Below are 24,480 nucleotides of genomic sequence, written 5' to 3' on the forward strand. Positions count from 1 at the left end.
GAAAAATGATTAAAATACTTCCTGCTTTTGTTGTAGTGTCTGTCTTATGTCTTACATTTTCTGCTTCATTTTGTTTTATTCTTCCTTTACCTCCAGAAAGGAAAGACTTCACAGAGCACACAGTGCATGCATGATGCTGTCATGCTGAATTGGCTCTGCCAGCACTAGGTCTATTTTTTATTTAGTCATGCATCCTTGCCAGTGGATTCTGAGGCTGAGGAGCCACTGCCATAAACTACTGAAAGTGTACATCACTGACAGAGCTGCTGTCAATGTATGGTAATTATTTTAGTTCTGGATAATGGCTGATACAGTACTATAAAAAATGCTATGCTATAGGTTGAATATGGCTTCTGGCTAGTTTTGCTTTCCTTTTTGTATGGCAAAGTAAAATTATTTAACTGGATGCAGTAGTTGTCTCGAGGTGTGATTTTGCTGAGTACTGAAAAAGGGAAATTAACTTAATAAAGAATGTCTACCACATACTGAAGTGTGAAAAGGTGCAGAAAATAAAATGAGTATTTGGAATATGTATGTGTCCTTAAGAACCTACCTGCCTGTGCAGATTCATTCTTATTTCTGAGTTTGGTGTTAATGTAAGCCAGCACACATCAGTATTTTCATTGCCAGAATTAACAGCAGAACTTCTTTTGTAGTGCTCTGTACTTCTGCTGAAGAGGCAGTGACGTAAATTGGTGTATATTATTATTTGTCAATAAGATAGCTATGTATCTTCCAGTGGTATGTTAAAGTAAGCAAATGTCATGCTTGGTTTGTTCTTTGACTTATTCTCTATTGAGAGAAGTGTTGTGTTTAGTGAAGTAGTGTTTTGTTCTGAGAGATACAAAAATGGATATAAACCCTGCACTTAATTTTGCTGGCAAAGTGAAGTACAGATATGAAAGTGCATTTTTGTCCTTAAAATGAAAAGTGCTGTCTGTGGGAAGTCTTGTTCCAGGCTGGATTCTCTTCACAGCCCCACACCTTCTTCAGCAGAGCCGTGCTGCATGTGCACAGAAGCCTGCCCTTACCAAGGCAGCAGTAACACATCAGGAATCAGACTTGTGGACTTGAGATGACCTTCTTCAGCCTGGACTGAAGCAGTTTGAAAGTGAAGACAACAGTCCTAAATAAGAGTTTGTTTGTACTGTTGTGACTGGTGCCTGTAGTTGGCAGTGTGAAGTTTTTTGTGAGCCCTTCTTATGTCAGCTCTGTTAGATTCATCTCCAGAGTTCTTTGTGTTTCGTATCTGAAGACAAACACTTCGTCTTTAAATCTCATTTTTGTAAATCATAGAATCATAGATTGGCCTGCGTTGAAAAGGACCACAATGCTCATCCAGTTCCAACCCCCTGCTATGTGCAGGGTCACCAACCACCAGACCAGGCTGCCCAGAGCCACATCCAGCCTGGCCTTGAATGCCTGCAGGGATGGGGCATCCACAGCCTCCTTGGGCAACCTGTTCCAGTGCCTCACCACCCTCTGGGTGAAAAACTTCTTCCTACTATCCAACCTAAACCTCCCCTGTCTCAATTTAAAACTATTCCCCCTTGTCCTATTGCTATCCACCCTAGTTTGTAATTCTTTGTATTATTGTTTCCATACTGAACACATCCCACAAAAAAATGTTTTCCAGATCAAATCTTGTGGGGCTTTTTTGGTGGTGTTAAGTTGCCTTTTTTTCCCCCCCGCCCTTTAACTCCTTTTCCTCTTAATTTCTATTTTATCTGCTCCCAAAAACTGACTCTCTCATACTTACGAGTTCTCAATTCTACTTTGATAAGCTTTGAATCAGGCTTGGAAATTTTATTCTTCTTCCATCTCTCTTCTGTTGCAGATTTTGACTTGAACTATTTTTGGCATTGGAGCAAGTTTACGGACTACGTGCAGTGTGTCCTGACCTTCACTGGTGTCACCGGTTACATCACTTATCTCTGGCTTGATTCATCTCTCTTTGTGGAAACCTTGGGCTTCCTTGCAGTTTTCACAGAGGCCATGTTAGGCGTTCCTCAACTCTACCGTAACTACCAGAATAGGTCCACAGAAGGAATGAGGTATGGTGTTTGCCTTAAATAAAACAAGTATGTGTGTATGCTTAGGTAAATATTTTTGTAGTGCGAGAATGCTTTTCTGTGCAGGGCAATGTCATCTTTCTACATTTTAACTGAAAATACAGCAGTTATTGGGGTAGAGCCTCTGTTAGTTTAAACTGGGGCAGCCCTGCTGTAGACAGTGGGAGCTTATTTATATCCCCAGGATCTGACCCATTGTTCAGACCTAGCTGGATAGTTTCAAGGTGAAATATGTTTTATTAAAATAATACATAGAGCTACTGCTGTTGCCATTAGAAATAGTCTGAAGAGGTCCTCTGTATCAAAAGTACTAAAGACAAAGTCTACAGCTAGTAATTGTTGTAACTCATTCTCACTGCTTGTTCTTACATATTTACTTAGCTCTTTTCTGTAATGTTAGTAGTGTTAGTAGCAAATAACATCAGTATTTTTGTGTAAAAACTTGTACCTGACATTTAAAAAAGCTCAAACATAGCAAGAATATTCATGTGAGCAGACGTAGAACAGAAAACTTTAATCTTATGTTCACTGTTGAGACGTTGAACTAGATTATCGTTTCATACCATTTATTGTATGTGTCAGTATTAATACTAAGGTTTCCAAATTGCAAATGCAACTTGTAGAGTCTCTGCAGAGAGGGAACATTCACCACACTGCATCAGTGCACCAGTTTGTAGAAGACAGTACAGCAACAAATTAAATTCGGGAAGTACCTTTGTCATTAGTGATTGTCTTCTCTTTCACTGCTTTGAAACAGTTCCTCTTTCATTGACTTCAAACTTGCTGACATAATTTTTGCTTTGATGAAAACAAATAATCATCTCTGCCTCCTTCACACCAAAGCAGTTACTGACACTATTCCTTTTGCTTGTTTAGAAATCTGCTGTGATACTCAAGGCATTTTCTTATTGGAACACCCTTAATACAAAGTCAGGATTTCCTTCCAAAATATTTAGGTATTTTGCCTGGGCACACTACTTTGGACAATTTTGTGTGATACCCAGTTTACCTACTAGACCTTATTTATACTCTGGTTTGACTTTCCCCCTTACGTTTTTTATCTGTGGATTATAATGCCGTATTAAGATAGCTGCTTCCAGATAATGATTTGCTTTTCCTTAGCTCCTGTCTGGGGACCTGAGCTTCTTTTTTTCTACTTTTCTGTATTCACTGTTTAGTAAAATGAGGACAAAAACTTTGTGCTTCAAATGAATGGTTTAACTCTTTGCATGGAAACGCAGAGTTGCAGAATTCTCATGCAAAACTGCTTTGGTAAAGACCGCTGTTCAGTCGACAGAAGATACAGTAGAAGCTCTCATTCCCTTGCCATCAAACAGGGCTAGGTCTAAGGATAGCCACCCTCCTTGTCAGATGTACCTGCAGATTTTCCCCTTGGATTCCCAAAGCAATACTTTGCATACTATTGGATATTGGTGGGTGTGAATACTGATAAGAGAGAATATGGCTTGTACTGCTACTTTACTGCAGCTGGGTTACGTTCATGCAGACGCTGTGTTCATATCTTTTTCCAGGTCACATTGTAGCTTTATGTGTATTGCAAGAGCCACATATACTTTCTAGCACTGTGTAATCCTGAATTGATCTGATGGTCTATAAGCATTATCAAGCTCTTCCTACTATGACAATGATTTCTGCTAATGTTTTAGTTTCTGTTAAAGGAGCTGTTGTTTCTTCTGATTTTCCCTTCCTGTGCCTGCTTCTCTATTTAAAAGCAGAGAGGAGACCTCAATCCTGGAAGTATTGAAGTAAGCATCTAGCAGTCGAGCCATGCAGCTCATAGAACTGAATTTATGAACTTTGATAGGTATTTGCCAGGAGCTAGTTGGTGCCCATTGGGATATATTTACTACCCCATCAAGTTTGTGGATGACACCAAGCTGAGCGGTGCAGTTGATGCATTGGAGGGAAGGGAAGCCATCCAGAAGGACCTGGACAGGCTGGAGAAGTGGGCCCACGTGAAACTAGTGAGGTTCAACAAGGCCAAGTGCAAGGTGCTGCACTTGGGTCAGGGCAGTCCTTGAGAGCGGAGAAGGACTTGGGGGTCCTGGTGGACGAGAAGCTGGACATGAGCCAGCAGTGTGCGCTTGCAGCCCGGAAGGCCAACTGTGTTCTGGGCTGCATTAAAAAAGGGGTGGCCAGCAGGGAGAGGGAGGTGATTGTCCCCCTCTACTCGGCTCTTGTGAGGCCCCATCTGCAGTGCTGTGTCCAAGCCTGGGGCTCCGGTACAAGAAAGATGCAGAGCTCTTGGAACAAGTCCATAGGAGGGCCACTAAGATGATCAGAGGGCTGGAGCACCTCTCCTATGAGGAAAGGTTGAGGGAAATGGGATTGTTCAGCTGGGAGAAGAGAAGGCTGCGGGGAGACCTCATTGTGGCCTTCCAGTATTGAAAGGAGCGTATAAACAGGAGGGGGAACGGCTGTTTATGAGGGTGGATAGTGATAGGACAAGGGGGAATGGTTTTAAACTGAGACAGGGGAGGTTTAGGTTGGGTATTAGGAGGAAGTTTTTCACCCAGAGGGTGGTGAGGCACTGGAACAGGTTGCCCAAGGAGGCTGTGGATGCCCCATCCCTGGAGGCATTCAAGGCCAGGCTGGATGTGGCTCTGGGCAGCGTGATCTGCTGGTTGGTGATCCTGCACATAGCAGGGGGTTGGAACTGGATGAGCATTGTGGCCCTTTTCATCCAGGCCATTCTATGATTACATGCAGAAATGGTTTACACTGTCAGAAACAATTGAGCTGGTGATCCTTTGCCTGTCAATGGGGCCATAATGGACAACTGCCAGATAGCCTCTTAGCTGGCCTCAGTGGCCAAGTGAAGTAATGAGTTTCAAGTATCTTTGTGACTTTAAGCTTAATGGGGAGAGAAGTAAGAATTAAGCTGCTTTAGCCTATTCAGTCTACTTAATGACCTTTTAGACAGTGGTAACTTCTTAAATTGCAGTAATGCAGTCAGCTGTAGTGCATAACTGGAGCCCATGTCTGATAAAAGCATCACAGTTTACTAGGGTCACAGGTGGGGTTCTTTGAAGGTCCTCATGTCCTAACTAAGGAAAACAGAAACAAGTCTCTGAAGTAGGTCTGAACGGGACATAACATCTCATATGTTAAGTCTGTTTCTGTTTCAGCAGAACAGTCAAAATAGGAACAGAAAGTAAAACTACAGTATGTGGCCACATCTGAACAAGATGTCCTGCCAGACTTGGCAGATATGATCTTGTTTCTGAAAAAAAAGGTGTCAAATAACCCTATGGACTCCTCATCCCAATCACTCGTATCTGTTTAAAATAGAAGTTGAGGATATCTCATGCTTCAGGTAGTAATTGTTTTCAGATAAATCAGACTTGGAGATTGAAAACCAGGAGCGAGATGTAAATGGGACACATGGCTGTGATGGTTGGCAGAATACCCTTGGAACTGTTCTGAAAAGAGCCTATGGTGGTTTAATAGCCAGGGGTTAGCTCAGCACCACCACACCACTCTGTCACTCCTTCTTAGGACATGCAGAGTAACTAAGGTGAGAAGAGTTTGTGGGTTGTGACTAAGGACAGGGAGATCACTCGCCAGTTACCATCACCAGCAAAACAAACTCAGCTTGAGGGAGATGAATGTGATGTATTGCCTATTACTGATAGACTAGACCAGTGAGAACTAAAAGCAAACTAAAACCACCTTTACCCCACCTACCCATTTCTGCATCTTCTGGGTCTGCGCAAGGGTAGGTTTGCTCTATGGCAGTCTGTTTTCCATTTGTCTGCTCCCCTGCCATACTCTGCTCTAGAACAATAATTGCCCTTCATTGAAAGATTTTCACAGAAGGTCATTGAAGTCATTTGTCAGTGACCCTCTTTAACAGTCAACCGCTGCTCCATCTGTATGGAGCTATTGTTCCTTATCAGCCAGTGCTCGGAGTTTCACAGCCACTGGACGGTAGAAACTCCCCAGGTCCAGGAAAGGGAGGACTGGCAGTAGGACTGAACTGAACTGCATATCGTGGAGTCTCAGGTACCACAGTACAAGTGATAGCCAAATCTGATGTATGCCCATAGCTTAAGGCCATTTGTGTAGCTAGGGGTTGGACAGACTGAACGGGGTGGGGAGGGGGGGGAGAGGGGGTTGCGGTCTCCCTATTGTTGTTGTGATGTTTCAGTCTTCTTGAAAAGAACCTCTTTTCTTTGTATCCTTTGTCAAGATTTGCTGATACTGGGTAGAAGGCTCAGCACTTTGACACACTGAGAAGCCAGCACAATCAATTAGACTGTTTCTGTTCATTAAGTCTGTCTTGAGAAGACTGGCCTGGAAAGACTGAATCAGATCATTGTGCTGTGTTGGTCACTGTGATTATCTTGTGTTTTTTTAAAAAAAAAAAAAAAAAAAAAAAAACAAACAACATAAGTCACTAAAGGAGAAACAATTGGCCTTTATTGTCTCACAAGCAGATGGAGCCAAGAGTTGCAAATCTTAATGCTTTTCCATTTGGAACTGTTCTATGAGACATGCTATAGCTGTAAGCTAGTTCCAAGCAAGCATTTATCTGAAATGTATCCAATAAAATAGATGCGGTGTGAAGGGAGATAAATCATATGAAATGTATATCCTGTAATATTATTTCCTCTGCTATTGATAATAAAAAATATTAGAAGACAATATTTCTTGGGGAGATAAGATTTTGTTGTAGGGTGCTTTTATTCAGTACTCCTCTATGACGTAATTTTTCCTTTATGAGATAATGCAGTTCTTTATATCCTTTTTGTAAAGGAAGCTGTTGACTTCTGAGGACAGTGTTTGTCCCAGAAACAAATCCTTGCTTTATCCAAATTCTGCAAAGGTTAATGCGAGCTGCTAGACTTTTTGCCCGTGTTAGATTAGCAAGGTGCTGTGATGGACAGATGTTGAAAGCTGTACTCAGTACTGGCTAACCCAGTGTCTGGTCACCTGCTGTAATGAGATTTTGGATTTGAGCATACTGGGCAAGTGCTGTAAAAATGGCACTGATGTGTTTTTTGTGGGTTTTCTTTTTGAAGTGGAAGGATTTTTTTTTTAATAATGAGTAGATAACACAGCTCAAGTGTTAAACTACAGAGAACGAGCGAGAGTTATGGGTGTTTCTGTTAGGGCACAAACTTTTTATATTAGTTTCATAATGACTAATTTTAGTTTCATTGAAAAGAGATGATAGATGCAATCAGCATCTGTTGCAGCAATTTTGTTACATATATGTACTTTGGGGAAGTTCAGTAAAGGACAAAGAGAAAATAGCTGAAAAGTGCTAATAGGAAGGGACATAGAGGAGGATATAAGCAATAGCAGTTGCACAGATTAAAATCAAAGAAATATGAGTAGGAATAAGAGATGCCTTTATGAGAATTTTGAAGTAGATATTGTACAGTGCAGTGGTGACCTGAGTTGTTTAAGTGCTGTGTCCTGTCCAGAGTTTTCACCAAGGGAGGTGCTGAAGAGAGAACCATTCTGGAGAGTCTTTGGACCTGTAGCCCCCAGATGCCCATGTAGCATAGTATCTACTCTTAAAATAGTTGTGTACTCAACACGTGTAGGAATTTTAGGAACTGAATGAAGAGAAAATGGGTTAAAAAAAATCCCAGGAGAGAGTATGGAACCATCCTTCCCTTATGCTTCTACCTCTTAACAACAGTATGAGTGACAGCAACCACTTCCCTAGCATTGCCTAGATTGTAGTATGGTGTGAATTGCTGAAGCTCTTGCACATATTGCATGTGTCCCATCCTTTCTACTTTCACACCTTCCTGCTTTCTCTTCCCTTAGCACCTAATCCCATCAGTTCAAGAAGCAAATAAAAAGTAAACTACTTCAAACCAAATGCATTCTTTTACAAATAGTTCAAGGCTTCTTCACAGTGATAGGAATAAAACACTGCCAGCATGTCTGATCAGCACTCTCTTCAGTTGATGCTTTTCTCTTTACCCTGAAAATTTGAAATACAAGAGAAAATGAGTTTACTTGTTTTATGAAAACATATGATTAATGTTGGTCATGCTGTTTTCTGCTGGCGAGGAAGTTCAGTGCAAGATATTTTGCATGAAGCCAGGTCTTTCCAAGTTACAGAGGGTTGGAGTTGGTCTGCAAAAGGAAACTGTTTTCTAAAGATGTCTTATTCCTCTGTTTCCTAAAAATCTAGAAACAAAACTGCTTTGATTCTTGAAAATCCAGAACCTGGATCCTTGAGATCCCTTCCAAACCTGGCCATTCTGTGATTCTGTACTCTGCTCTGCTAAATGCTACTCCTCGAGTATTGTGTTCACTTTCACTGCAAGAAAGACACTGAGGCCCTGGAGCATGTCCAGAGAACGGCAACGAAGCTGCTGAGCAGTCTGGAACACAAGATAGAGAGTGACTGAGGGAACTGGGGTTGTTGGTCTGGAGAAGGTGGAGGCTCAAGGGTGATTTTATTGCTCTCTACAACTACCTGAAAGGAGGTCGTGATGAGGTGGGGGGGGTCAGCCTCTTCTCCCTGGTAATTAGCACTAAAATGAGAGGGAATGACCTCCAGTTGTACCAGAGTAGGTTCATGCTGGGTGTTAGGAGAAACTTCACCAAAAGAATGGTCAGGCACTGGAGTGGGCTGCTGCAGGAGGTGATTGAGTCACCATCCCTGAAGGTACTCAAGAAACATATTTCATGTGAGAACATAGGTACTGACATATTTTTATGTACTGTTTGCAAGGGGTTATTTTCTTGTAACAGTGAAGCATTTCTGAGAAGCAAATACTGGATACCTTACCCTAGTTCCAATCATCAAGCTGACTGGAGAGTAATGTTAGTCCTGTTTCCTAAGTAGTAACTCTTATTTGGGATTCCTGTTTCTCCAGTGTTTTCTTAAAATTAGAGATATTGAAGGATTTGGTTATTTCATAAAAATGACTGTTATTAGACTTTGTCCTTTTTAGGTGTGCTGTCTTTGGAGACTGAATGCCAGTCATCTAGAACAGGGAGGGGAACTAGGCCTGATATTCTGTGTATGTTGGTCGAAGTGAGAACTGCAGTTTTAAGTTACAGGAACACTAAGAGTATGCTTAGTCTATATCCTTATGAAGATGGGGGGGGGAAAACGTGCTGAAAGTTAAATGGGACTAGGAGTTTGATTATTTCTTCATTGCCTAGGGCAGGAGGAAAGGAAGATGAAAGAGCTTTATGGTTTGAACCTTTGGGTATACTGCTGTGCTCATGCAATACTCTTTTATCCCATCTTTTTATTCCTATTTAAATGGATTATGTCCCAACATACTTAAAGTTACAAATAGAAGGATCTAAATGGTGTTCCACACAGGCATTATTTCCCTGTTTTGAGCACTGGCCCTTTGGGAGCAGTTCCGTCGAACTGACGCTACTGTGAAGGCATTATTCTGTTTTGGCAGCAGATGGTGCTGTGGGCTGTATTGTGAGCAGCACACGGTGAGATTTGTTTCCCAAGCCTCTGTTTTCACCTGAGGAAAGCAGTTCCCCCTTGTGACAATTCTTGAAATTTCCAAATCCATCAGTAGCAGAACCCAGAGCCTTTTTGATATGTGCTTGTGCTGGATGTACGAGTAGAATTAAGCTTTGGCATCTAGCCTGTGTCCATTTATCCATCTCCTGGAAGGACATTTGTGTGAACTGCAGTTCAAGTCTTCCCGTTTGTTCCACAGAAGAGATTTAACACCTGCTGCATAGCCTTAGGGTGTGTAAGGTTGTTAAGAGCTGCCACCCCTCTTCAATGCAGCACCATATGGCCTAACTTGCAGAGCTCTAGGAAATACTTTGTAGATGTCAAGTCTGTGGACGCCTACAGACTAAATTTTGCGTGTAGCTGCTTGAAATAGCTAGAGCAGTGATCCTGAATCGTCTGCCAGCCCCATCACCATGTTTTGTAGTTTTCTCCTTAACTCTCCTTTGGCAAGTATATCCTAGCAAACACTGGCTTCTGTGTGTGTATATTGAGCAGTGTCAAAATGCCTGAGATGCTCTTGCTCTTGGGAGTTTTGGAAACAGTTGTTCATGAGGAAAAATAATTGATAAATATGTTTACCTTGTTTTTCCATAACACTTCTTTGTGTTTCTGCATGAAATGCAAATATTAAAGACACTTCCAAATCACTTCAGACTGCATTTTTATGAGTGTTTTTTTGTGCCCCAGAGTGAAATCATGCATTTTATTTTTCCTCAGTGAAGTATACATACTTGCAAATCACAGGAACTTTCAGATTGCTCTTTTATGTAGACCTGTTGGTGTCCATTACTTATGGATGTGACTATACCTCAGCTCCAGCAATCCAAAATAAATGCTGAATCTATCTGTATTCTGCTAGCAATGTGGGGCTGGACAACTGACTCTCTTTGGAGATTGTCAGTGCTGTTTCAGCCTTGAGGGAATTGTTGGAAAGTGAGGTAAGGGGCTCTCTCTGAGAGAGAGCATGTAGGACTGGTGGATAGTTTCATGCATGCTTGCATTCCTAGCTGGCTGTGTGGTATTTAAAAACAAGATCTATGCTTGGTCACACAGGAGGTCCTGTCTTATGGTAGGCCTGTTTAGTTCCCAGATTTTCAAACTTCAGACACGGGTCTTTGGGTATCTGATTTTTCTCACTTCCCCTCCTCTTTTAAAAATAGTTTCTGGCATGCTTAACAACTTGGTTAACATTAGGAGAGCTCCTTTTATGTTAAGCCTTGTGGCTTTTTGCTAGGAATAAATGCTGTATTTACTGATTTTTTTTGTTGTTGTTGTTGTTCATTTGTACAGTGTTAAAAATACCATGGCATCAGGGTTTTTGTATTTTCTGGACTGCACTGCACTGGTGAAGGCATGCCACCCTTTGATTGAAGTGCAGTGTTAGGGATACTTGCTGTCTTCTGACGTAACTTGTTTTGGAGCATCAGATGGGAGCTGAAAGTTCTCCGGAGTCAGGATATTTTAACTGAACTTGCTTTCTCTTCCATACGTTCACATGCAAATATGTTGGGGGAGGTAAGTTGCTTTTCAAGAGAGATACTTTGTGTCCCTTCTTCCTCCTTTCCCAAAACCAAATGCTGTTCAGAATGTTCATTAAAAAGCTGTTTTTATGTGGACCTTATTCCAGAAGGGGATGCTGGCTTCTCAGATCTTAAATGATTATTCTGCTTTTATATCCCAAGAACTGTTGCTATTTTTCTAATGTATATGGAAGCCATGTGCCAGTGTATGAATAAATGCCTGAAACTGTCAGTCTAAAAAATCATACTGTGAATCCATCTTTGCCTTTGTCTTGGCTTTGACTTGGGGAAGCTGTGGTCACCTTCCACTGTACAAAAGGAATCCAAGCTAATTCATTTTCTTTTTTTGTTCAACTTGCTTAGGACAGAAGGAAAAAAGTAAAGAAAACACTTGAAGTAGATAATTAATACATCATGTTCATTTTTCTGTTATTGAAGATAATTGTTCAGATCTGTGTTCATTGACTGAGCACAACCAGTACTAAGTTTGTAGCTCTAGCAGGATGTAATTACATGAGGGCAACACGTAACTCCTGTTGCTATTTGTGCTGCTGATATGTCTGGTCAGACCACTACAGAATTTTTCTGTAGAAGTCACTGTCTAACATCTGACTCTTTGTGTCTTCCAGCTTGCAGGATATTTTTGGGTTTGTGTATTAAGGTACAAACATGCAGAGTCATAACATTCATGTGAGAAAATCTACACAGCAAACAGGAAGCGAGTACTGCCATCTCTTCTAGTGTAGGCTGGTGCCAAGTATCAGCCCGTGGTCTGCAAACTACTGCTCTCCAGCTCTGCTATGTGCTACTGTTATTTTGATGGATGGCTGCAAGTAATCTTAAGACAGAGTAGTTTAGCAGGGAAGAGAGAACGTGTATTTTTTCTGTCTTCTTTTCTTCAAGATCTCCTTTGTAGTTTTGCTCTTTCAGATGAAGGCAGAAAAAAAGATGTGGTGATCAAGAAATGGCTAATGTTGAGCAGAGAGTGCTCAATAATGCTCCAGCAGAAAATCAAATATTTGTGATTGTGACAACCTTCTGCTTTTGAACAGAACAAATGAAGAAGTTGAAAAGCTTTGATTCCAGCAGAATTAGTCCTCTGTAATGTGTGTATTGTGTATTTGAGCCTAAAAATCTGCTAAGCTCATTGTTCTGTAAGTTATGCAGCCTTTAGAACAGAGTAGAAACATTTTTTCTCTTGTTAGTGTACTTGACTCTTTCTACACATGAATAATTTGATGAGTATTCTTTAAAAAATCATCGTTCATTGTCTGACTTTAGATACAATGTGCTCACAGAGATGATTCTAGTTGTTGTCTCCTCAGAATTGATGCACAAAATACAGAAAACCTGATCTAGACAAGTTGTTTCTTGAGAACAATGAATGCTATTTTTCAGCTTGCTATTTATTTAGTAAATGATGATTCGTACAGAGTCTTTATGAAATGTTCTGTCAGTGGCATAGAACTGCAGTACTGTAGGACATTTTTATATTACTGTATTAAAAAAATAGCATTTTGCATCCCACCACTAGCCAGTGTCTGATCAAAAATGATGTTATTTTTGAGGTTTAATTCCGACAACAGAACAAATAAGTGCTTTTTCAGATTTTAAAAGCAGATGAAAAAATACGAGCTTTTCCTCTTTGTGATCAGTTGTGATTTACACAGACACCTACTGTTGCCACATTAGCAACTCCTTGTAATGAGATTAGCTGTGAGGAAGGTACTTGTTTTTTAGGAGATTTGTTGTCATTGGATACTGCAGTCTTCATTTACATTACTGGGAAGTGTTATTTTTCCTTCAAGTCTGTTTCAGTCTCCAGCAGTACATCTATTTCTGCTCAGTTCCTGCCTCCTGCCTCTCCCGTTGGCATCACTATGATCACAGAACCAAACACTGCTGTGTGTACTTTCTGACTCCCCAACTTGCTCGGTGACACTGCTCACCCCACACCCAGTCACTCCTTTGTGCTAAGAGCAGAATGGCCATTCTGCTCTCCTAATGACTGTGTCCTTCGTATCAAGAAGGTAAACCTTTCCTGCCAGCCATATCTCTCCAGTGTGGCTTTGAGATATTACAGGAGGTAATGAAGTTGGGCCCTGTGAGACAGGCTGGAAAGCCTTTGCTATGTGCAGCCTCTTCTGTGCACAGCCAGGCAGTGGTGATGGTGGGACCTGCCTGCCCACTGAAGCAATGTTCATCTGTGTTAGCAGCACAACAGCTCCTTGCACCATGCTGCTGAGAGTCAGATGAATGCTGATGAGCTGTGGTCTGGCAGCTGGTGGCACCCAGCATGGGCTGCTGCAGAGAAGCAGGGTCCTGCCATTGCTCACCATTGTTGGCAGCCTGCAGTAGGGCTACTGCTGCACAGTGCCTCTCTGGGAGAGGCTCTCACTGTTGCTGTGATCCTGCACATCTTCCGTCATACTGTCTACAGAGTTTTACATGGAAAGAAATTGAAGAGACTCATCAGCTGCCTCAAATGGCATACCAATGGCTTGTTAAAAATGAGTCCCACACATCCTAGAGAAAGGGATTGGACTCCATTCAGCAAATGGAGGTTGTAACAGAGCAGTGGAAGAAGGGCTGAGATGTGCTCTCCTCTTTTTACTCTTTCTTCCATGCAACCAACTGGGGGAAAAAAACCTACTACTACTACTACTTCTTTGGGCAGTAAAACCCTCTGTTTCTGCACAGCACGCTCTCCTTTCCTTCTCCAGGGCAGGTAGGATGACAGTTGGTCTGCCCAGGATTGGTTGTTTTCTTTGTTTTCCATCGGAAAAGTAAGAATAAATGCAAGAATTGCCTTCGTTTCCCAAGCAATTGGGCAGTGTTGAGAAGCTGCAGATAAAAAAATAGCTGTGTGGCATCCTGAAGTGACATAGTAGCTAGAAATATGTGAGCAGTGTATCTATTTGATCAGGCATGTGTAATCAGGCACGCACCACTGCATTACTGTGAGTTGTATCTGCATATGCAGCAAGAATAGCTGTGCACAGCCCAGATACGGTGGGAGGAACGTTACTATTGCACTGTTCCTAAGGATTCTTATTCCAAGTTTGCATTTTTCTTCTATTCCCCGTCATTCCCTGCCCCCTTCCAGCCTCTATTTCACATCCTCTTTTCATCCAACCAAATTGTGGTTTTTCCTTGACTTTCCTCCAAGGTTCTTCATCATCTCTTCTACCTTCTTGTCTAACGCAGTCCTTGTTTCCTTGCAAAGCCATTTTTGGTTACTTCATGTACCTTCAGGTTTTTGCTCCTTTTGTCCAGCCCTGGTGTATCTTTAGAAGGGAGTAAGCAGCCAGCATTCCAGTCACTGTTTTGCCTTAATTTTTTGCCTTAATCTTGGGTTCTGGTAACGTAGGCACACCTCTAATACTAAGCCTAAGCTTTTGTGGAATACCTAGTGTTTTATGTGTTTTCATTGTTATGGTACTTCGGTGATTTGCCTGTTTCCTCCAAGCTCATCAACACAGGAACAATATATATGTTTTGATGGCAATGTTAGATTTTTAAACTGAGATACATTTCTAAATGCATTTTTGCCAAGGACAAGTTGATGTTTTCCTGCGTACAGAACATTGGGCCATATCCTAGTAAGCACCCCAGGAATGTTGCTGCTTTCCATGAGTGTCTGATGGACCTACTGAAGAGGGGGATGCTGGAACATGCAGAGGCATGCACCATATTACCAAGATGGGATTGCAAGCTGTAGAGACTAAGAGTGGCTTCCTCGCAAAACCCTGAGTTTGCTTTAGTAAGCTGTGGTGGTTTAATAGCGAGGGGTAGCTCAGCAGCACCCTCTCTCACTTACCCTCCTCAAAAAGAGGGGAGAAAACACAACGAAAAAAAGCTGGAGATAAGGACTGGGAGACCACTGACCTACAGGCACCATCACAGGCAAAACAGACTCAAGTTAAAGCAGATTAATGCAATTTATTGCCTATTAGCAACAACCTACAATATTGAGAAACTGCAAATGCTTCCCTGCCATCCATACCCTCCTACCTCCCCCCAAGCAGCACAGGGGAATGGGGGCTACTGTCAAGCCATAGCGCTTGTCTCTGCCACTGCTCTGCCCTGCTCCATGTGGGTCCCTCTCATAGGATGCTGTCCTTCCCAAACGGAGCCTGCATGGGCTTCCCACAGGCAGCAGCTCTCCCAAGAACTTCTCTGATGTGGCTCTGTACCACTGGGTCCATCTTTCAGGACTGTACTGCTCCAACATAGAGCCCCACGATTGGCAGCTTCCACAGCCTTCCTGCTCCACCACAGCCACGGACTGCAGTTCTGTCCTGGACTGCACTCCTGTGCACAGGGGCTCTCTGTGAGCTGCATCTTTCTTCAGGCCTGCAGGGGGATGGGCTAATCCACTGTAGACCTCCCCATGGGTTGGAGCTGGCTGTGATCTGATATGGGGCAGCTTCTGGGCTGTGCTCACTATAAACCATCAGACAGTGTATATTTTGTCCACAGGTTCAGTGCCTGATGGGGTCTTTTTAAAACCCCATTAGCTTTATATATATATATATATATATATGTATATGTGTGTATATATATATATATATGTATGTATATGTGTGTATATATATATATGTATGTATATGTATGTATGTGTGGAATATGTGATGAACATCCTATAGATAGTAAATTCTTGCTCAGATCTTTTGTGGAGTGCATCAATTGCCCTTTTGGTGACAGCATTTAATTTATCTGACCTGCCAAGGTTAGCATGTGCTGCTCTGTTAGTACCAGTCTCCAACCACACTGGGGCAGGTTAACAATTAAATTGTGATTAGTTGCTCAGAAGCACTGATAAGCAAAAAATCAGAGGAGGAGGAACTTTGGCTGCCTGCAAGCAAAGCGTCAGTTTTACTACCCTCAGAGTTATCACCCTCCCTAATTAAAATCCTAATCAATCCCTTCTACCCCCTGCATGCGTGAACCTCCTGTAAGTGGGACATAATGTTATCCATTGAGACTTAGAATGTGTGCAGTGCAGTGCAGGTGGTGCAGGATTGTTGCACAGAGCAACTGTTGTGGGTTCAGCAGTTGTTTTTCTTTTCTGATTATTTAGTTGCATTTTTTGAATAACCTTGAGTGGGGAATGGTTGTTTGCTCAACCTCATGCCCTTGCTTACACTCCCGCATGTAGCTTCTCTTTGGAGTGTTCATAACATCACAGACATCTTGTTTTATGTTGTCAGTGGTATAATGTGAGTTAAAAAGGCTTATGTTTCTGTAGAGCTTTGGGTCAGTATAAACTGATGCTCTTGGCCACCTTTCTTTTATGGAGGAAGAGTTGGCTGCAGCATCTGGCTTGCAACAGCCCTGTATACTTGTGTCTAAAATACAAATGTTGCTAGCTCCCTGCCTGAATATTTGGGAAATTAAGTCCTGCCCTGCTGCATGTGCATGACTGCGTTTGATGAAGTCACTGCTGGCAAAATGTAATTATTCATAATTATGATAAATGATGCATAATGCTCATACTGTGAACTACAAAGTTTTGTCTGCTGCAGCTTACCTGACTGCTTAGAAAACCCTTCAGTTTAAGTACACAAAGATCAGAAACAGCCTTCAGGAATTGGCTGTTTGTGTATTGTTGAAAATTGGTCTGTGTGAAGTCTGAGGAACTTGCTTCTGTTCCCCAGAGTTTCTCATGATATGGAAAAGCAAGAGCTGGCTTGTAGGACAGGAGATGGCTTGGTGATACAGCAAAATAGAAGGAAGTCTGGGTGGGCACTGTTCTGTATCCTTGAGGAAAATCCTTATGGATACTCAGCCTTCTGGTAAACAAATGGAGACATGTCATTTTTCTTCTTTCTTTATTACTGTACAACTTGACTTTCTGGGCTTTAGGTCTTGTGTTTTTTCTACAATAAGAAAATACTTTTTGTACCTATCAGAAGTGTGTACTCACATCTTGTGAGTAGAAAATGCTGTGCATGAAGAAGCAGGTATTAATTGTTTGCTTTTTCTTCCCATGCACTGGATTACCTTGTTTCGTGGTCATTGCTATCAGCATGTGGCAGTGATGTTTACAGAGCACCCCTGAGTCAATTATCCTAGCTGGATGTTTTAAAATACTGGATGCCAACGTAGCCATGGGTATTTGTAGCTGTAATGGCTGAGGTCAGGTCTCTGGGGGCTGTGGATGTGAATTTGACCCTGCCTTCCAAGCACTGTTAGCACACCTCATGGCTATGCAAGTGTTCTGTCGTGGTAGAGAGGTGTCCTGACCCACTACAGAGTATCAACCCTCGCTGGTGCAGGTGGGTATTAGCACCCACTGGAACAGATCTAGTCACACACTAAGCTGTACCAACTTCCTTTCAATACATGTTTTTCCCCTTCTGTTTTGTCTTTTAGTGTCAAGATGGTGCTGATGTGGACCAGTGGGGACACTTTCAAGACTGTTTACTTCATCTTGAATCAGGCCCCGTTACAGTTCTCCATCTGTGGACTTCTGCAGGTTTTTGTGGACATGGCTATCCTGCTGCAGGTTTACTTGTACAGCTCCTACCCTCAGAAGCCCACATCCCACACCATACACCCTGCCAGCACCAAGGCTCTGTGAGATGTGCAGCAGGGTGGACTGCAGGCCCGTGGCACTTGAGAGTCAGCCATGCACCTCCTTTTCCACTTCTAAGTACTTCTGCATTGCTGAGTTGAAGCAGAAATGAGAAGAGAATTGAAAATCTGGCTGCGCTTCCAGCTCTGGAGGTTCTATTTGAAATAACTTGTTCTCTCTGTTCTCAGACTTTGCTGTACAGAACTGTTTCCTGGTGGGAGGGGGGCACTATTTTTGCATATGTACCTATGAGCCTTATCAGTTCACATATGTTTGTATATTAATCACAAGGGCTAGATGTTTTGTTTATAATGCTATTTAAAAAATGTTACACCACAGAAATTACAGGATATTTTGCCTGAAATCGTCAACTATTTATATAGTATGAAGTCTGTATATCGGTAGGAAGGTTATGGCATATGTTAGCATTCATTATCTCCACAATATAGGAAGAAGTGTTGAAGAGCAAATGCAGGAGCTTTCTCTTTTTTTTTTCTTGAAGAAGGGAAGGGTGTCTAGTAAGCAGAGAGGGGTAGGGAGAGAGGCCCTGCAAAGAGGTGAGCAACTGAAAACAAAGCTGTCACATATGGCATCAGCATGCATTAAAATGAGTGGTAGACACTGATGCCTGCTCAGTGTGGCAGACACATACATCAGGGTGAGGAATGGGGTCTGCATATGGGTGATGCTGCACTGCATGTAAAGCAGGCACAGCCAGTCAAGTGGTCAGCCATCAGGAGATGTGAACAGGAGATTGCAGGAGGGGCTGTAACTCAGAACTCAGTTCTATGCTGATGCAGCAAGATTTGCAGACAGGCCATACCATGCTCAGAGTGCAGCACAGCCACAAACCCAGAGGCCAGTAGTCGTGCATTGCCAGTATTCTAGGAGGTAGCTCTAGTTGGCAAATGAGAGCCACCGAGTGTCTCCACTTTCATTGCCTCAGAGCAGGCAGTGAAAAAGTCTGAAAGAGTCCTATTCCTATGGTCTCTAGTGGAATAAGACTAGTATCTTGATTTGTGGAGGCTGAAATTCACATTTGTGCTGCTTTGTACGTTCGGGTGTTTCTGGCATTGACCCAACGTGGAAGGGATCCACATTTTCATTTTTCTGTTTTTTAAGATCTTCCAAGCTCTTAGGAGAACCAACAGTTAGAAAGAGGGACTGGGGCAGAGAGTTTATTTATAGAGTAGTTCTTGTCTGTGCTGGCTGTTTGCCAGCATAGGTCACCATGCCCTTTCTGAGCACTGCACGTGTCTGGAAGCTGTGGGTGGTGTGTGACCTGCAGGGAACTGCGGCCAAGCCCCTGTGCTTCTGCCTGTTGCTGTAGGGACACTGCTGCCATTGGTGTGAGGCAGCTGCAGTGAGACCCCAGCCCAGCTGAGGTTTGCCTTCCTCCCAGCGAGACCCCTCCCTCCTGCTGGCAAGCCCTGGGTGAGTGCAGGCATGGCAAGAGGGATGGGGCAGATTCTTGATAAAAGTTTTGTTTTTTTTTTCTCTCCAAGATTAGTATAAGAGCTTATATTTTTTTATCGATGGCACCAAGTCTGAGATTTAATACCTTCAGTATATAAATTAGGTATTTTCCCTACGCTATTTTATTTGATACTCTCATGACCTGAGTCTGGACCGTCTTGAGGGGTGGCAAGCCATCCTCTGGGGCAGCAGCCCCAGGCTGCAGCAGTAGCTGTTTGACGCTGGGTTGGAAACGCCCATCGCGAGCAGGGAACAGTGAGCAGCCCTGCAGGCAGTGCCGCCTGGCAGACCCGGGCCCCTCTCACTCCCAGCAGCCCAGGCTGGTGTCAGGGCTCCTGATGCGCGTGCCATTTTGGCATGCCCTGCTGGCAGAGAGCAGAGGTCATGCTTGGAGGCTGAGCCACCCTTTCTTCAGTGGGGCACTGCTGGATGGGAGAGGAAAGGGGCTCCCTCAGGAACCCTGTCTGTCCAATAGATCTGGCTGAGCAGAGCTGTTCTGAGGGCTGGGCCCAGCTGCTTTGCCTGGCTGCTGCCTCCACGCTCCCCGTTTGACACCCTACTCTTCTAGGCCTGAAGTGACCTTACAATGACAATGTACCCTGGCGTGGCAGACTATGAATGTTTTGTTTCTCCTTTTCCTCCAATGTTCTGATTGCATTTAAAGAACAGCTTGGCTTTTGTCTTTTTTAATCAAAAACATAATTAACAACTGGCGTCTCCGATATGCTGCTTTAATGAGGATTGTATTTCTACTGTATGCAAATGAACACTTTCCTGTGTGTTTTAATGGTCTGGGTTTTGGTTGTTTTTTTTTTTTTTTAATAACTTGTAATGATAAAATTTTTGTATGTGCTAGTCTTTTTTTAATCTATGAAATGGGGATATCAGAAATACATTGGTGTTAAGAAAAATGTTTCGGTATGTGATAGCTTCAGTTGGGAGTGCATATTTTTGGCCACCTCTTTGAATTTGAACTATAGGTATTACTGATAAAATAACTTGTTCTTTTTTTATGGGACTCCTTCCTGGGCAGATTCTTGAGTCTGTCGTCAGTACCCAGACTGGTCTCATTCACACACAGCTGCAAATACTGGAAGAGAAGCCAGTGAAAACACATCTATCTTCTGTTTATGGCATTGAATAAGGTAGGACTCTTGGCCAGGAACTCCTGAATATCACTTTGCAAGATACATTACAGACAAAATGTTACAGAACTTTGTTCTTTATTTGCCAGGAAGTATCTATGTCAATGATCACCTCAGAGATTAAGAAATGAATTACTTTAAATACATCTCTTTGATTTTCATAGAGTTTGTTTTCTCTGTCAGTTGCAATGTTTTTTAAATAAAAGTTATCTATTACACATAAATTGCAGCATTTGTTTTGTTTTGGTATAAAATGTGTGCTTCTTAAGTGTTACTGTAATTTATCTTGCATATAGCATCCCTAGGAATAATTGGCATGCCCTGTTCCTCCTGATGGGTAAGCAGAAGGCATAGTTTGTCCTAGGTCATGGTGCAAGATATGGATTCTGGATTTCTGCCCCAAGCTCTTCATACATTTTGAAGTGAACTTAGCCTCATGATCTTTTTTTAAGTTACCTTCTTCTGTGCCTGTAAAAAGAAATTGCTAAGAGATAGTATATTTTGTGTAGCCTAAAAAAGTACTGTGCAAACTGTACAAGGAGATGGAAGGTGGGACACAGTTGAGGTACATGATTGTTCAGTCTCTACACGGGGGATGAGGAAAATGGGTGTAATCTCATGGCCGGCCAGTGCGTGGCTCCAGGTACTGCGGGGCTGCCACTGGCTGCTCCAGAGTTTGCTGCTGCTACCTGTGGTGGCTGATGAGGCTGGAGAACGGGAATCGGTGAGGAGGGAGAGCTGGTGCAAGGGAAAGAGGGCTAAGGAGAGGAGAGAAGGGAGACTGATTTTGTAGAAATCAGGGCAGTCTGGAGAGTGGAGAGGAGGGAGGTGGGAGAGACTAAATATGCAGTAATAAGGGGTTGAAAGGAGACTCCTGTAAGGGAGGGTAAGGGTAGGCAAATCTGTGAAGGGCAAGTAAGGACGGAGGAAAATGAGTTGGTGGGGAATTAAGTCTGAAAACTGCCTGCCCTGTTACGTTCTGTGTGCAATTGAGAGACCGGCCCAAGCCATTCCAGCAACAGCTGAGGCTGCATGCACTCATTTCTCAGTGTGTGTTCTGTCCCAGGCAATGCTGCTGTGACTCGCTGCTGCTCCGGCCCTCACTGAAGGGAAGCCACTGGCACTTAGTGGAACGGTAGGAAGCCCCTGTGCTCACAGCTGCCTCTGGCACAGTGCTAAAGATAGCCACAGGGCTCTTGTCCCACTGCCTACAGGCACCAGGCTTGCTGAGACCTGGGCAGCACTCAGAGCTCTGCAGTGTGGAGCATCAGTATTTCATTGTACATTCGGGTGTGTGTAGCTACTTGCAGAGCTGGTGCGAGTCAAAACACCAAAAGGCAAAGCTCAGATTTGATGCTTTTGATTCACATTGGACAGTAAAGGAAAACTTGGCCTGGACATGCTGCTTTTTAAAATTGCAGTGTGAATTTAGAGGGAGGTGATTGTCCCCCTCTACTCGGCTCTTGCGAGGCCCCATCTGCAGTGCTGCATCCAGACCTGGGGCTCCAGTACAAGAAAGATGCAGAGCTCTTGGAACAAGTCCATAGGAGGGCCACTAAGATGATCAGAGGGCTGGAGCACCTCTCCTATGAGGAAAGGTTAAGGGAAATGGGATTGTTCGGCTGGGAGAAGAGAAGGCTGCGGGGAGACCTCATTGTGGCCTTCCAGTACTTGAAAGGAGTGTATAAATAGGAGGGGGAACGGCTGTTTATGAGGGTGGATAGTGATAGGACAAGGGGGAATGGTTTTAAACTGAGACAGGGGAGGTTTAGGTTGGATATTAGGAGGAAGCTTTTCACCCAGAGGGTGGTGAGGCACTGGAACAGGTTGCCCAAGGAGGCTGTGGATGCCCCATCCCTGGAGGCATTCAAGGCCAGGCTGGATGTGGCTCTGGGCAGCTTGGTCTGGTGGTTGGTGATCCTGCACATAGCAGGGGGTTGGAACTGGATGAGCATTGTGGTCCTTTTCAACCCAGGCCATTCTATGATTCTGTGACCCTTAGCTTAGGCCTAAGTTCCAAGGGTTGACAGCCTTAGCTTTGTTGGTGGTTTCAGTAACAGAATCAAAATATACTGGTAAATAACCATACAGTCTGAATACCTGTAACAACAGCTGTTAATAAGATAAATTGATAAAACAAAATGTGAAGCACACCCAGAAGCTGGACAGATACCTGCACATACAGCCTTGTAAAGCAGCCAGGGCCCAAGCTGCATCTGCATCTGGAAATGTCCTGATAGGAAGTGCAGGCTTGTGATTTCCATATCTCTGTCCTGCCCCTTCTGTGGCCAGTAGAACCACACTGAATTTGTTTAGCCGTCAGCCTCTTCATCTGCCCCTTCCCTCTTCTCTGCCGATGCCTTGTATTCTTAAGGCTGTAGTTTGGAGGACCCTGATACTGTGAGAGCAATAGGTATTCTGCCTCTGTAGGGCTGTGAGGCTGTCATAAACTCTGTCTATTCTGGCCCTGTTGATGTATGACAGTGAAAAATATTCATTTTTCTCAGTTAAGGTTGCTAGGAAGTGTGAGTTGGCTGTGACGTGCCATATGAGCAGCAGAAATTGTGCCACTCCAACACTGTCCCTTTACAAGTTTGTAACTGCATCTTAAGTCTTTCAAATGATTATTGTTGGCAGCTGCCAGAATTCACAGAATCACAGAATTGCAGGGATTGAAAGGGACTTCTAGAGATCAAGTCCACTCTCCTGCTAAAGCACAGGTTGCACAGGTAGGCATCCAGATGAGTCTGGAATATCTCTGGATAAGGAGACTCCACAACCTCTCTGGGCAACCTGTTCCAATGCTCCATCACCCTTACTGTAAAGAAGCTTTTCTGTGTCTTTGTATAGAAGTTCCTGTGTTCAAGTTTTAGACCATTGCTCCTTGTCCTGTTACTACACACCACTGAGAAGAGCCTGGCCTCCCACCTCCCTTTAGATATTTATTAATCAGACTCCCCCTCAATCTTTTTTTCCCCAGGCTGAACAGACCCAGTTTATTCAGCCTTTCCTCATGTTGGAGATAACTCCCAGGCTCCTAATCATTCTTGTGGCCCTCTGCTGGACTTATTTTAGGAGATCTCTGTCTTTTTTGATCTGAGGAGCCCAGAACTGGACACGGTGTTCTAAATATGGCCTCACCAGGGCAGAGTAGAGGGGGAGGATCACATCCCTCAACCTGCTGGCCATGCTCTTTTTAATGCACCCCAGGATTCTACTGGCCTTGGCCACAGGGGCACACTGCTGGCTCATGGCCAACCTGTTGTCTACCAGAGCACCCAGGTCCTTCTCTGCGGAGCTCCTCTCTAGGAAGTCATCTCCTAACCTGTACTGATGCATGCAGTTATTTCCCCAAGTGCAAGACTCTACACTTGCTTTTGTTAAACATCATCTGGTTTCTAGCTGCCCAGCTCTCCAGTCTGTCCAGGTCTTGCTGAGTGGCAGCACAGCCTTTAGGTGTGTCAGCCATTCCTCCCTGCTTTGTATCATCAGAAAACTTGTTGAAGCTGGACTCTATCCTTTCATTCAGGTAGTTAATGAAGATGCTGAACAAGACCAGACTCAGCATCAGTGCCTGTGGAACATCACTAGTTACAGGCCCCCAACCAGGCTCTGCTGCTGACAGCTCTGAGCTCTGCCAGTCAGCCATTTCTTAATCTACCTCGCCATCCACTCATCTATCCTACACTTCTGAAGTTTCATAACAAGGATCTTGTGGAAGAACTCGGATACTAAATAAAGCACCTTAGTGTAAGTATGCCTTCACATTTTTGATCTGTTGTGACTTTGCATTCTGCATTTCCATTCTTCAGACTCAGCATTTTACCCAGTCCTACTGACCAGCACATGTGTAGCATCGCAGCCTCTGATCTGGGAGCTCAGGTCATGGTGCTCCCATCCTCCAGGCCCAGCGACTTTCTGCTCCCCATGTCCCACCATCACTAAGCGCTGCCCAGCAGAGGCAGCTTTGCTCCGATGTGCAGTGAGTCTTGGTGCTGTACTAGACAGAGGACATTGATTTTCTCTGATGCAAAAATAATGTGTACTACGCTGTGCTTCACAAGAAACATACAGCTCCCTAGTGGCAATGGCATGCATTCAGACAACAGCACAGCATTAATTTTGGTAAGAGATAAATGGCCTTCAATAATTTGTGGGCTGTGTCAAAGGAAAACCGACAACCATGCACAAAGCCAACAAT

At 43.4% G+C, this 24,480-nt stretch overlaps 1 protein-coding gene across 4 annotated transcripts in view; it reads left to right on the plus strand.

Annotated features, from left to right (window-relative positions):
• Positions 1-20,503, plus strand: part of SLC66A2 (solute carrier family 66 member 2) — a 57,827-nt gene extending 37,324 nt beyond the window's left edge. For all 4 annotated transcript variants that reach the window (XM_085220077.1, XM_085220079.1, XM_085220080.1 and 1 more), the window contains 2 exons: positions 1,838-2,054; positions 17,457-20,503. In XM_085220077.1, the coding sequence (XP_085076203.1) occupies positions 1,838-2,054; positions 17,457-17,664 (425 nt within the window). In that variant the 3' untranslated portion in view covers positions 17,665-20,503. The remainder of the gene's footprint in view (positions 1-1,837; positions 2,055-17,456) is intronic.
• Positions 20,504-24,480: the final 3,977 nt, after the last annotated feature.

Source organism: Meleagris gallopavo, chromosome 3 (assembly GCF_905368555.1).
Source record: "Meleagris gallopavo chromosome 3, MGAL_WU_HG_1.1, whole genome shotgun sequence".
In the NCBI taxonomy this organism is placed as follows: domain Eukaryota; kingdom Metazoa; phylum Chordata; class Aves; order Galliformes; family Phasianidae; genus Meleagris; species Meleagris gallopavo.